Source organism: Notechis scutatus, chromosome 1, assembly GCF_049901735.1.
Source record: "Notechis scutatus isolate UNSWTSFEM ecotype Mainland chromosome 1, rNotScu1.2, whole genome shotgun sequence".
In the NCBI taxonomy this organism is placed as follows: Eukaryota; Metazoa; Chordata; class Lepidosauria; order Squamata; family Elapidae; genus Notechis; species Notechis scutatus.
The window spans coordinates 265239574-265254052 of NC_142009.1; the positions used below are offsets into that span (position 1 = coordinate 265239574).

Consider the following 14479-nt stretch of genomic DNA (forward strand, 5'->3'; position numbering starts at 1 on the left):
TTCTTCATATGGTTTAGTCTCCAGGAAAGAAACAACACTCCTCCACACACGCCCACACACACACAAAATAATTGAAAAGAGGAATTGGGCAGGCTTCCAGGTTCCAAAACAATCCTCCGGCGCTTTTTGTAAACAGCTGCTGCCCGATCATCGCTCGCCGTCCGACACGAAGCCAACTCCATTGGCTGAGCCAACAGTGACTCTGCGTTTTCAGGCGCTGCAGGGCAGGTGCAGCGCCGGAATAACTTCCCCTTCCCTCAGCCAACAAAAGGGGCGTGGGAGCTCGTTCGACGGAGCTTCGGATTGGCTCCTGCCTCCGAGCTGCACGTGGAACCGCAGGACGGGCGACGAAAACAAGCAACAGGCCGCGCCTTCTCCCCTCGGAGGCAACGCCCTCTTTTGCCACATTCTTCCTCCGGCCTCCGTACTCCTATATAGAGATAGTTTTTTAAAAATCGCCTTCCTACTGCCACGATACAAGTTACACAAGGCACTGCACTCCCGCCGCACTTTTTCAACCCCGCGTCAAACAGCGTGTAACCCTACAATCCCCCAATTTCGCGTCGTTCGAACTCTTCCTTTAAAAGAAACAACACACACACACCAAAAACTACCCCTCTCTTTCTTCTCCTTATGATAGAGACAAGACGCGCTTTCTTCTTCAAAATGGCGACTCGATCGCTTCCGGTTCCGGGTAAGGCGGGTAAGGCTAAGGTTGTGGAAGATGGCGGTGTCAGCAGGAGCGTCCGGATGGAGTGGCCTAAGGCTGGCGTGCGCCTGCCTGCGCTCGTTCTTCGGCCTCTTTTTGTTGTTGGGCTTGGCGCCTCATCCAGGCGCCGCCACCACGCACTGGGTAGTCACTGAAGACGGCAAGATCCAACAGCAGGTAAGAGGGAGGGGTTTTCAGGTCGACGCGGAGAAGGTCCCTTTTGGAACACACTTCTCCCGTCCTCCCGTTCTTCTCGAGCGGATGGGAAGAGCCGACGGCTGCGCGGTCTTCTAGGCTGGGAATAGCCTAATCGGGGCAGCTTCCCCTCCAGAGTTGCCAGGGAGGTAGGGAGGAAAGGGCTTCGCCCCTTCAGAAGGACGGCTGAACCTGAGGAGAGAGTTCCGAGCCGAAACTTTTCTCCCTTTGCCATTCGAAATACCCTAGAGCAGGGGTCTCCAGCCTTGGCAACTTTAAGCCTGGTGGACTTCAACTCCCAGAATTCCCCAGCCAGCTTTGCTCGCCGTCCGACACGAAGCTTTGCTGGCTGGGGAATTCTGGGAATTGAAGTCCGCCAGGCTTAAAGTGGCCAATATTGGATACCCCTGCCCTGGAGGGGATGTTTTCTCCTCTTTTTCTCTCTGTCTCGAAAGAAACAAGGCTTGCCTGGCTTTTCGGTGAACAGTTTGGCTCGATTCACCAAGACGGGCGTCCGGCGTTTCCCCACACGGGCCGGTGTGAATTCACAAGGGAGGAAGGATGAAATCAATGCGCATCTCCTCTTCTGCATGTGGTCGTCCGAGAATAGGCTTGCCTGTAGGCGGTTTGGCATTGAGATACGGGTGACTCTCATTGGGACAGAGGAAGCGAAAACACATCGTTTTATAAGCGTTTTCGTGGGTTCAGCTGTTTAGCTGCCTTTTTTTCTTTTCTTTTTTGGTAATTGCAAAAATCTAGAATATTGTTAAGTTTTCCATATTAGAAAACTCTGGACCCTTAATTGCTGCTTTTATGTGTGGCGTTGTCTATTTCTGATAATTTGATTTGTTCCAGTTGTTTTCCGTTCCATCTTGAGGTAATGCTTTCAAAAGGAAGAAACGGCTAAAGCTAAGTATTTTTCCTTGGTAACTCTCATATGTACTTGGTACCCACAGCTGCCATTTTACTGCTCACTCAAGTCACCTGGGAAGTCTTTGTAGAGTTTTTTCAGTTTTTTTTTTTTCTGAATTAGACTGGCTAATCGCAACTGCAAACCTTTGAGAAATTGCAAGATAACATTGAAAGAAAGAAAAAAAACCATCTAGCAATATTGGGTTGCAGTTGCATCTCTGGGAGTTTTATGGCTTGCATATTATGCATTTTATTGTTTTATTAGTTTGCTGTACAGTTTTAATATTTGAAAGCCTTAACCGAAACACTATTTTACATGAAAAGACAACTCTGATAAGGAAGGGTAAATTAAACATTACTATATTCCCAGCTGTTCTCAATTTTAATGACAAATTATCCAGGAGAAAAGCTACACTTTTCACAGAAAGTTTATATCTCTCGTTTTCCTGCCTATATATGGCAATGAGAAGCTGTTGATGGAGAATGAAGTTTCAAATGTTGCTTTCTGTTCTCATTGCAATAAACCAAATGCCTATGTAATCTAATACAAGCATATCTCTTTGCAAAAGCCATTCTAATTGTTTGTTTAAATTGTTCTTTAAGATCAAGAATACTTTCTATTAGGTTGAGCATTGTATTTTCTCAGATCTCCTTTGACTGTTTCGTTCAGATCAGCTTTACCTTTGCCCTTTTCATTCCATTTGCTGTTTAGTGCCAGTGAAATTCCATAAAAGATGGAGATTCTTAGCAGAGTTTCAAGAGTACAAAGTCCCATTTTGCCATGCAGGGACAGAACAATACTCTTTGATGTTTACTGTTATGAATGCACCAAACCAGATTGCTTTGTCGTTTTTAAAATGAATTCAATCAATAATAATTCAATAATAGTGCAGATAATAACCATCAAATGGAATTTGGTCCTTAGCAAGGAATGATCTATAACATATATTCTTTATTCCCATGTATCCTTGCATCTTTAGGGCTTTTTAAAAGAAAATGAGAAATATATTTAGAATAGTCTTGTAATAGGTCAATCCTTATGACCAATAGCTATGAAAAGTTGTGAAATTACTTAATATAGGAAGCTTTGAATAGAATTCTATATTTTCTTTTTCTTCCATGTTTGTATTCTTGCTCTCCACCATCTGGTGGTGGTTGTTTTTTTGTTGTTGTTGTTTTTGCCTCATATTAGGTAACTCACACCTTAAGAAAAAATTACATTTAAAAAATGTTGCGTTAATTAATCAGTTTGTACTGGAGAGAATACAAGGGACACAGTATTTTAGTCCAGACCACTGAATATTGCTTTAGACTTTTCTTTTTACAGTGAAACACACTAATCATTATGGAAAAATCTGCTTCTTCTGAAATTTTTAAAATTGCACTTCATTAAGCAATTGCTAAATGATATATAAATGCTGATACACATGGATAACTATTTCATTGATGCAGCTAACTAGATAGATAATATAAATTTAATTTCTGGTCACCTTTCCTACTTGCTTATCAGTAACTCCAATCATTGTACTTATGTTTGCAAATTTAGTACCTTCCAGTGAAAAGATTTTTTGCTGACATTTTAAAGCACATAAGATAAAATTATTCAAATATTTTTTTAGAAAATGCTAATATGCAACAAATTTTATTCATTTTAACTTGAAAAATAATTAATTCAAACTGCAATCCTTAAAAAAAGAGACAAGGACACTTCAGTAGAATTGAGGTAAAACTGGGGAGGATCCAATTTGGAAACCTTTAGATGAAGATGGAATATTTAAAAAGTGGTCAACCTGGATCTAGGCCAAAGATAATAAAAAGGGCCCAAAGTGTATATCCACAGTCCCATAGAACATTGGAATGACTTTTCCTGACCACTCTGGACTGAGACTACAATGCTATATAGCAGTTTTGAATTGTAGCTCTTGAGAAATTTCAGTTCTTTAAGAACCCTGGTAAGGAAAAACATAATCATCAGTCTCCTCCACAAAAAGTATAGTGTTGGCAGACTTGGTTGGCTTCAGGGTTTTAAGGCCAGCCCAGAGGGATGGAGCTTTATTTTGTACTTGACCAGGAAGTATTAGGAGCAGAGTCTTGCTGGAGTTGAGGAAAAAGTATCTGAAACCTTCCTTCAGAGTTCATCTGGCTGTTAGTCTACTTAAGCTTTTCCAAGAAGCACTGCTGTCACGGTTTATGCAAATTTCAAAGGAACATGTGTTGGTGAAATAAGGTTGGCTTCCCTCAGGAGATGTTTGCAAGCCACATTTGCTGATCAGATTGTATGCTGTCCTCAAAAGCAACAGTACAAGTCCTGTTTCCTGCATAAGGTGTTTTTGTTGTTTGTTTTTTAAGAATTACTTTTGATTTAGGGAGAACTAAGATTTCATGAACGTTTCCCTGAAACTCTGTCTTGACAAAGATTAAAATATATTTCAGCCTACTTTTTTTAAAAAAGTTCTCTTCTGAAATCTTTAACCTACAACAGAAGCAGCTACGAGACACACACTCACGCCACATTTATTTCTCCAGACAATAGACAGGAAATAGCTGTGAGAAAGAAGATTTTCTCTTCAATTTGCAAGACATTTATCCCACTTACCTTCTACCTTAAGTTTTATCTTTCTAAACGTATAGTCTCTAGGTTTCTCTGAAAATAATGGGAGATGATATGAGGTATGGGAAATGCATTCCTACTTACTTGTCTATGAATATGGGATTGGTCAAATACGCCAGGTGAGGAGATGCCAATTTTCTGGTCTTGGAAGGCCCTAATTAGGCAATTCAAAAAATACGACTGGATGCTACATATTTTTCTAAGATTAGTTTTATCCTGCATTTACTTTATATGAATAACTCAAGCAACAACATATATAGTGGTGCTTCCTCCTGTTATATTCCCATAAGAACAAACTTGTGAGGTTGATGTTGGTCTGAGAGAAAGTGACTGGCCCAAGGTTTACCCAGTCTTAGGCTTCCATGCCTAAGGTGGAAAAAGAACTCACCATTTCCTGGTTTCAAGAACATAATAGCATGCTGAAAGCAGGATGATACTGTCAGCAAAGCAAAAAAAAATGTTATCTAAACTTAACTATAGTTTGAGTGACATGTTGGGAAAGCAACACTTGACTGGATATAATATCTCTGTCAGGATTCTGGCAGTTACTCTAATTAAATCATGTGACAATATGTTTTAGAATATTGATAAGGATTACCCTTAAAATGTGTCCATGGAGATATGCTAGGCATTCAGCAATTTATAGTTTTATTTAAGATTGGAACTTTTCCAAAAACCTGTTAAAAATTTCTTTAAACATAAAATTAGCAGGATGATGCTCTTCAAAAAGACCCAAATTATCTCTTAGTATTTAGATTTATATTTGCGTCTTCTGATGGCCTTTTCCAGTATCAGGATGGGAAAAATTACCTGTTAATAATTCAAATTTATACTGATATCCAGTGAAGGTTTTTACATGTACACAACATGGGACTACTTTACAGTAGTTATCACACTGTAATAATACTAATCCTGTAAATTGTTTTATTTAGGGAAGAAAGGGTTTTGTGCTCCATTTGGTATGATGCAGTTCAATTTTTTATTTGCTCTATTTTATTACTTTAAGTCATATAACCTGAATTGCACTTGGCTGTGTTAGGTATTTTGAAAATATGTATTAAATTATACACACCCTTAGATTTTTGTTCCAATTAAGCATGGAACAGATCATAAGCTTAATATTACATAGAAATAGCTACAGAACTAGCAATGGACTTCAATTACAGTAGTAAGAAAATGAGCAGCCTTTAAAGCTGTGCAACTACTTGTTTCTTCATCATAATACATAAAAGTTGTCTATAAGCTTCATTCAAAGTTTAATTGAAATGATTGAAGATCCAACAAGAATTTTTACCAGAACATGTTAAGATTTAGGCCTTTTGACTATAACATGAATAAAAGTCTCAGTTATACCTGTGTTTTAACTCTGTTAAGTTTTTAAATGGTTGTATTATTTTATATTGCTATATTTTATATTGCTATATTTTATATTGTTTTATTGTACACTGTCAATAGAAATGTGATATGGGCAACTATAAAAATTTAAATGCCAATGGATAAATATTATTAAAACATTAATCCCAAATTGATTTTTAGGATTGACCAAAATAATACAAAACAGTGTTAAATGATCTGAACTCCTCAGAACATGCCATTAAATAAGATATTAAAAAAAGGGATGAGGTAGATGAAAGAAATTCTGACTATTATGCAAATCTTAAATCATGAGTTTTTGGCAGTTCACTCACAAGATGGATTTTATAGATTGAGTACAGTCATTTTTTAAATGTTGCTTATGGACACAATAATGAGTTATTCATGTCTGTTATGTTTAAATATAAAGTGAAGACGATTGAATTTCTACCATGCAGGGAAACGGAAGTGAATATAGTTTCCCTATTAAAATTGTAGAAGTAATCACATCTCTATGTAAATTATAAGGCAATAGTAATATTTCAATTTTAGTGGGAAATTAGCTGAAATCTCTCCCATCTTACCTTGCTTTGAAAGTTACCTAAGAAAAAAATATTTATGTCACTGCTATGGTTTCAGTAGCTAATGATTCTGTTTTTATCTGAATTCTAAATGTCTTAAAAGTAATATTGCAATATATAGTTCTTTTGAAAAATAGGTATTGGCACAAGTTTTTGAATTTCAATGAATCCAACATCCATTGAAAGTTATCAGCTATATCTTAAGGCTAAACTACTGCTATTTAATCCAGTAAATTTTCTCTTTGGAAAAGAAATCATATTTTCTTATATGATTTATAATATGTAAATGGGATTGAGAGTAAGGATGATATGGATAAAATTCTGAAGGCTCAGTAAAATATGGATTTATTTAAGGTAAAGGAAAATGTAGAAAGAAAGTTCCATGAAATGTATGCCTCTTTAATGCTACAATATATGGATTTGAGAGTGACTTGGGTTAACTGAAAATGTGCTGATAAGAAGCACAGACTTATTTCCATCGCTAGTTTTCTGTCAAAATCTACTCCAATTCCTTGTTCCATAGCTGAATTATTATTTTCTCATTCTTTTCTCCTTCAGCTATACCAGCTATCATGTTAAAGTAGTGGACTCTGTTTTTTCATGTAAACAGTTAATATTCATGAAATGCTTCCCCTTTTAAAATATGCATCTCCAAAAGATGTTTACAGTGTTTCTTCAGGACCTTGGTCAGCTCACTTGTTAAAAAAAGCAATAGGAAAGCACTCCAGCTGAAGTTGCATTCTTAAGTTTAACCCATGTGTTGTTCTCAAACCATGTTCTCATCTGTCTCTTGTTGTCAAAATAATTCTGTTCTGTTCATTTCATTTTCTTTTCCTTGTTTCCTTTTAGGTTTCATTCCACTTCTATCCTTCACCTGTTTATTCGCTTTTAATCCAATCATTTCATTGTTCCTTCCTGTACATAGTCACTTTAGGACTAACTCAATTACTGCTTTTTAGAAAAACCTTTGGGGTTGAAAACTTTTTTCTTCAGTTTTCAATCCTGCTGTGTAAAAAACATTGTTCTGTCCCTGACGTGTTAATCACTTGGCCAAAACATTGTACCATAATTGTAAATGCAGAACTTGCAGAATTTTTTAGTGGTATTATTTTTAAAAAAACCAGCAATTGGGACTTCCGGTGATGATGTGAGGACGAACAGAGGTGTAGAAGCCCATCTCCGGTCCTTCTAAATCCTTTTTGCTGTTTGACGCGACCCCTTGGGGTGCACGGTTTCCGTAGAGAACCGTGCCGGTGTCAGGAGACTCAGGCTGCAGTGAGACGGGAGGGCAACCCCTCATCACAATGAAGAGAAACTGCAGAGGCTAACCAGCAACAGATTGCCGGCTTGCAATGGGGATCCCATAGTCCAAACTGTCACCCGCGAAAGGAAGAGAGTGAGTGACAGCCTATGGCGGCTAACAAAGAGGTTTGTGCGGAGATCCTGCAAGAGTGTTTGATTGTTGAATGGTGAAGAGATTTGTTGAGAAGCAACAAGCTGATCGGAGCCTGGAAAGAAGCGGCGAAGAAGACAACGCAAAAGTATTTGAAAGTGAAAGGGCTCAAGAGGAGGAAGTGAATATTAACAGTAGCGACTTAGGGGAGGGGTGGAGCTGGCGTCGCAACGATACGGCATGTGATCTTGGAGATCTGAGATCGCAGCCGATATCTTTGCTCCTGGACAGTCCAAGTGGATCTAAACCGTCCCGAAGAGACGGTGAATGTAAAGAGCACATCCTGTCGATCCCAGGGATATCGCAAAGTCCCTGGTAGATCCAGGAGAAGCTCTTTTGCCAGCGGCAAAGAGGCAGCCATTAAAGCTGCTGAAGTTGGGACAGCTCTGAAACGAAGAGAATGGAAAGAGAGAGTGTGCCGGTTTGGTGAGAACTTTTCGTTATTTTAAGACTTGAAAGGACACCTAAGGGAAAGAAAGAATCTGTAAAAGTTTTGACAGAAGTGATTAAGCGGCGATTTTAAACAAGGATGTCAAAGTAATTTTTTTTTTCATTGCTGGATTTTCTACACATGATCTTATATTTTGAAACTGGACTGATTTTTTTTCTTCTTCTTTTTATATATTCTTCTCTCCTTTTTGATTTTATAATATTTTAAGTCAGAGACTCCCTTTTAGTTAGTTTTTAAATATCTTTTTCTTTTTTAAAAAATTCTTATTATATTTTGCTTGGAAAAGGAGGGGGAAAGTGAAAGCTAAAGAAACTTTGTAACACAGCCAACTAGAGGCTTGGAAATATTCTATTTTTCTTTTGACCAGACAAAGCTGACAAAGAACTGAGACTTTGTTTCAAGGACATTGCCTGTTTGATAAGATAGAGGGAAGAGCACGGGAGAGTATTATTACAGGTGCTCTTCTGGGTTTCTATCAACAGCTGGAGTCTGGTGTTGAAGCTTAGGAAAAGAAAAGGTGATAAGTCTTTGGAGAAGTGAGTTACAACAAGAGCCTTGGATAATTAAACAAAGTGCAGTGTGCTCTTTTTATTCTTTTTAAGCTGTGCTACCCCTCCTCATCAGTTTACTTTTTTTTACAATAGCTATTTGGATTTTTGGCTCTTTGGAACTTGTCTTTGTTTCTTTTATTTTCTTGTCTTTGGAAGTTAAATTTTTATGTCTGCTTTTTATTTTAAAGGAAAAGCTTTAGTATTAATGCTTCCCTTCTTTTTCTTTTTAAGGGAGTAGCCTTTTTCTTCTCTTTCCCTTCCTGGTATTTTTGTCTTTCCATCTACCTTCCATATTGGTTGTTGGTTTTTTTTCGGTTTTTTCTTTTTGGTTTATTTTTATGCATACTTTTATATTTGAGACCTCTTAATTGGATTAAGGTATTGAAGAACCTGAAGAATTTTTCCTTTCTTTTTTAGCCTTTCTCTTTACTTTTTAACCTTTTTTAGGATTTTACAATTTTTTCTTTTTTTGTGTTTGTCCATGGTGTGTTTATGGTCTTTTCCTTCATTTTTGAATTTTTACTGTCATCTAATCAACTGATTGGATTAAGGTATACAAGAACCTGAAGAAATTTTTTCTTCTTTTTCTTTTATTATTACTATTTGGCTTCTCTTTTCTTACTATTCTTCTACTTTTTTCCTACTATTTTTATTTGGAACTGCAATTGGTTATTTTACAACTGGATTAAGGTTTAGAAGAACCTGAAGATTTTGAACTCCTCAAAATGAGTAGGAAATTAACAGCTCCTGGTTCTTCAACTTCCACTTCTTCCTCTCCACCATCTGGAGGACAATGTTCAATACAGACAATATTAAGGCAAGAAAAAGAACAAGAAAAAGTGACCCTGAAGATTATTTATGCAAGGAATTCAAAATATTCAAACAAGATCAGAGAATATTGAAAAGAGAATAGAGAACATTGAACAAAGAACAGAGAATATTGAACAAAGAACAGGGAAAACTGATGAAAAAGTGGAGAACATTTAACAAATGATGAAGTATGATGAGACTCCAAAAAATTGAAGAAAAAGATAAACAAAGAGACAAGAAGATTGGAGGCGTTGATAACAGATTAACTGTGGTTGAACAAGATAAAAGTGGTATGCTGAGATGGGAGATGGACAGATCAGAATTTTATCTTAGATTCCAAAACATAGAGGAAGAAAAAGGACAAAATCTAGCTGAGAGAATGATAGAAATATTGGCTGAAGCTTTGGAAATAACTGAAGAGAAGATGATGGATGGAATAGATGAGGTTTATCGAGTCTTCACAAGATATGCGATGAGAAATAGCTTACCAAGAGAAGTTCACATCAGATTTACAAAGAAAGCCATTAAACGCAAATAAATATTGCAAGTGGCAAGAGAGAAAACATTGAAATACAAAGATAAGGAGATTGAACTTAACAAACAAGCTGGGTGGTCGTGTATAGAGGCACAAAAGTATTGGCAGAAATTTAGAAAATGGTTGGAGGAAATGACAATAGAACAGATCAATTTAAACCAGAACTCTTTCTATTAGGGATCTTTAATAAACAAATATCAATAAAAGTGAAGTATACAATAGTACATATTTTGACAGTGGCCAGACTGGCCTTTGCACAATGTTGGAAGCAACCTCATATTCCATCAGAGGAATTGATTATTCAAAAATAGCAAATTGTGCAGAGATGGACAAATTAACTTTGGCATTAAAAGGAAAAGATACATCAATGTACTATGACAGGTGGAACTGCTGGTACGAACGGATAGAACAAAAATCGATTAAGCAATAAAGGGCAAAAGAAGATATGTTATAATTGTAGTAGTGAATATATATATATATATATATATATATATATATATATATATATATATATATATATATATATATATATATATATATATATATATATATATATGGATCTTTGGTTATTCGGGTTTTCTCCCGCGTAAGATTCAAAGTATCTAGGCAGCGTTTCGGCGAGGTCCCACTCGCCATCTTCAGGCTGGTGCTTTCGGCTTAGTGCCAGTGCAAGCAGTGTGTGACCGAGCTGCCATCTCTCTATATATACAAGTGGTGGGGATGGTGTGCTGGGCTGGTTGGCTGTGCTGCAGCCTCTTGATTGGTTGATGGAGTTGATGTTGGTATAATGGGCTGTGTAATGGCCTTTTGTTGTAGAGATATCCTGGATCTTGTGCTGTCATCTCCTGGGTCGTTAGCCTCTTGTGTTTTAACGGCTTGGGTAATGGGTTGTGTGATGGGCTTGTGAGTTCTTTTGTTGTGGTATCCTGGGTCTTGCGTTGTAATCTCCTGGGTCGTTTGTGTTTTGATCTCTTTTCCATTAGCCTCCTGTGTAGTAACAGCTTGGGTAATGGGTTGTGTGATGACCTTGTGAGATTTATTGCTGTGGTATCCTTGGTCTTGTGCTGTGATATCCTGGGTCATTTGCTGTGTTGTGACTTCTTGAGTTCTTGAGGTGTAATTTCTTGAGTTTTCTGATGTGATGTCCTGAGCGGGTGGCTGTGATGTAGCATTTTGGGTTTTTAATATGGCTTTGAGTTTGGGGTCTGGGTCTGTGTTCGTTTGGCTTTGAGTTCGTGGTCGTGCCACATCTTCATGGTGGGGTCAGTTCGCTTCATGTATGGTTCAGAGGAGTTTGAAGTGGGTAGTGATGCAGCTGCAGTGCGGCTTCTGGTCTGTGGTCGTGTCTCATCTTCTGTGTGGGTGTGAGTCTGATTTTTACGTGGAAGTGTGGTAGTGGCATCTTGTGTGGCCCTCATGGGTGTGGGTCTGGTGTCATTTATCATGTTGGGTACTCGTCTGTTCATGAGGCGGGTTTCCAAATGGCTGGTAAGGGAGGTGTCATCTCTTTTTATTCATGCTGTGTGGGCGTTTTTCTATCTCTATGGCTTCTCTGATTATTCTGCTGCTGTGGTGTTCAGATTTGGCGATAGTTCTGGTATTTTTAAAGTCAATCTCATGTCCTGTGGCTTTGAGATGTTGGACCAGGAAGAGGTTGGTTCTTCTTTTTGATTGAGTTCTTATGTTCTTCAACGCGTGCACTTATTCTTCTGTTAGTTTGTCCAATGTATGTGGTGAGGCAGGCAGTGCAGGGGATTTCATATACTCCTTGGTTTTCTAACTTCGATTTTGTCTTTAGGGTTTCTTAGGATGGTGGATATTTTTCTGTTTGTGCAGAATGCTGTTTTAATGTTGTGTTTTTGGAGGATCTTGCTGATTTTGTCTGTAGTGCCTTTTATATATGGGAGGAGGGCTTTGCTGTTCTCTTGTTCTCTGTCTTGGATTTTGGTTGGGGTTTCTTTTTGGATTAGGTGGGTGATCTTCTTTCTTTGAAATCCATTGGCTGTTAGTACGTTGGTGAGAGTGTTTAGTTCGGTTTTAGGTGTTGTTCATCAGCTAAGCATTTTGTTCTGGAGATGAGTGTCTCAGCTACGGAATTGATCTGTGCTGGGTGGTGGTGTGAGAGTGCGTGTAGATAGCGGTTTGTATGTGTTTTCTTTTGGTAGATGGTGTGTCCTAGGGAGCCATTGGGTTTTTGTATACCAAGACATCTAGGAAGGAAGTTGATTGTTAGCTTCTGTTTCCATGGTGAATTGTATTTTGGGGTGTAGGCTGTTGAGGTGTGTGAGGAAGTTGTTCAGTTTTCTTTCCCGTGTGGCCAGATTATGAAGGTGTCATCTACGTATCTGAGCCAGAGTTTGGGTTTGTGATCATATTTTTCTAGAGCTTGTGTTTCAAAGTGTTCCATGTAGAGGTTTGCGATGACAGGTGAGAGGGTGATCCCATGGGTGCTCCTTCTATTTGTTTGTATTTTTGTCCATTGTAGGTGAAGTATGTATTGGATAGACAGTGGTTGGTCAGATCTAGGATGTGCTTGGGGGTTGTATTTGTTTTGGATGGCTGTCAGGCTTCTTTTATTGGCACTTGGGTGAAGAGGGATATGACATCGAAGCTAACTAGTAGGTCGCTGGGTTGTAAGTTTTGTTTCTTTATGATCTCGATGAACTGGAATGAGTTTCTTACATGTGAGTTGATGGATTCTGCATAGGGCTGTAGTTGTTTGGCGAGAAATTTGGCTAGGTTTTGTAGAGGTGAGCCTATGGAGCTGACTATTGGTCTAAGTGGAGTTCCTTCTTTGTGTATCTTGGGGAGACCATAAAGCTTAGGGCATCTGGATGATTTCTCTCTGGGTATGATTCTTTGCTGGATTTCTTCACTGATGGGGGAGGCTTTTATTTTGGATCTGGTGGTTTTTTCTAGGTAGGTGGTGGGGTCTGTCTTTAGGGGTTTGTATGTGGGGTCTAGGGTAGGTTGGTTAACTTGGTTTGGTAGTCAGATGTGTTCATAACCACTGTCGCGTTGCCCTTGTCTGCTGGTAGGATTATTATGCTGGTGTCTTCTTTCAGGTTACGTAGTGCAGTTTGTTCTTCTTTGGATAAGTTGCTTTTGGGTGGTTTGCTAGTGCAGAGGATGTTGGTGATTTGAGTCTGATTCTATTAGCCTCATCAGGGTTGGTTTTGGTCAGGCTGGTTTCAACTCCGCATATGATGGTTTCTGTGGGGATGTGTTTGGGAGCAACAGCAAAGTTGAATCCTTTTGAAAGGACCTTGGTTTCGCCCGGTGAGGATCTTGTCTGAGATGTTGTGCACTGTTTGTTTCATGTGTGGTTGTGAGGGGGAGTTGGTTTCTGGCATTGTTGTAGTTTTCTGAGTTTGTTGGTGTGTGTGTCTGTTTTGAGGGTGGTCTGTGTTTCGGCTCTCCAGACAGCGAGTTGTTTGGATTTGTCCCAAAGTAAGGGGTGAATCTTGTTGCTGAGTCTGAGGTGAAGTGTAAGAAGATCTTTGTTGATTTGGTCTAGGAGAAATCTTTTTGTGTGAAGTTCATTTCTAATTAGGGCCAATTCTGTTCTTTTAGGATGCGTTTGGTGGCTGCTGTGTTGGTGTGGAATTTCAATTGGAAGCTTGTGGAATTAAATTTTGATCTCGGCAGTTGCATAGGAATGCGAGGTCACATAAAATGGAAGCTCTTTGGACTTGGTATACAAAAACCCAATGGCTCCCTAGGACACACCATCTACCAAAGAAAACACATACAAACCGCTATCTACACGCACTCTCACACCACCCAGCACAGATCAATTCCGTAGCTGAGACACTCATCTCCAGAACAAAATGCTTAGCTGATGAACAACACCTAAAACCGAACTAAACACTCTCACCAACGTACTAACAGCCAATGGATTTCAAAGAAAGAAGATCACCCACCTAATCCAAAAGAAACCCCAACCAAAATCCAAGACAGAGAACAAGAGAACAGCAAAGCCCTCCTCCCATATATAAAAGGCACTACAGACAAAATCAGCAAGATCCTCCAAAAACACAACATTAAAACAGCATTCTGCACAAACAGAAAAATATCCACCATCCTAAGAAACCCTAAAGACAAAATCGAGTTAGAAAACCAAGGAGTATATGAAATCCCCTGCACTGCCTGCCTCACCACATACATTGGACAAACTAACAGAAGAATAAGTGCACGCGTTGAAGAACATAAGAACTCAATCAAAAAGAAGAACCAACCTCTTCCTGGTCCAACATCTCAAAGCCACAGGACATGAGATTGACTTTAAAAATACCAGAACTATCGCCAAATCTGAACA

General features: G+C 38.7%; 1 protein-coding gene across 2 annotated transcripts in view; it reads left to right on the plus strand.

The window, feature by feature from the left end:
• Positions 1-683: 683 nt before the first annotated feature.
• TTC17 (tetratricopeptide repeat domain 17) overlaps positions 684-14479 on the plus strand; it is a 49881-nt gene continuing 36085 nt past the window's right edge. For both annotated transcript variants that reach the window (XM_026664672.2, XM_026664673.2), the window contains exon 1: positions 684-886. In XM_026664672.2, coding sequence (XP_026520457.1) covers positions 725-886 — 162 coding nt within the window. In that variant the 5' untranslated portion in view covers positions 684-724. The remainder of the gene's footprint in view (positions 887-14479) is intronic.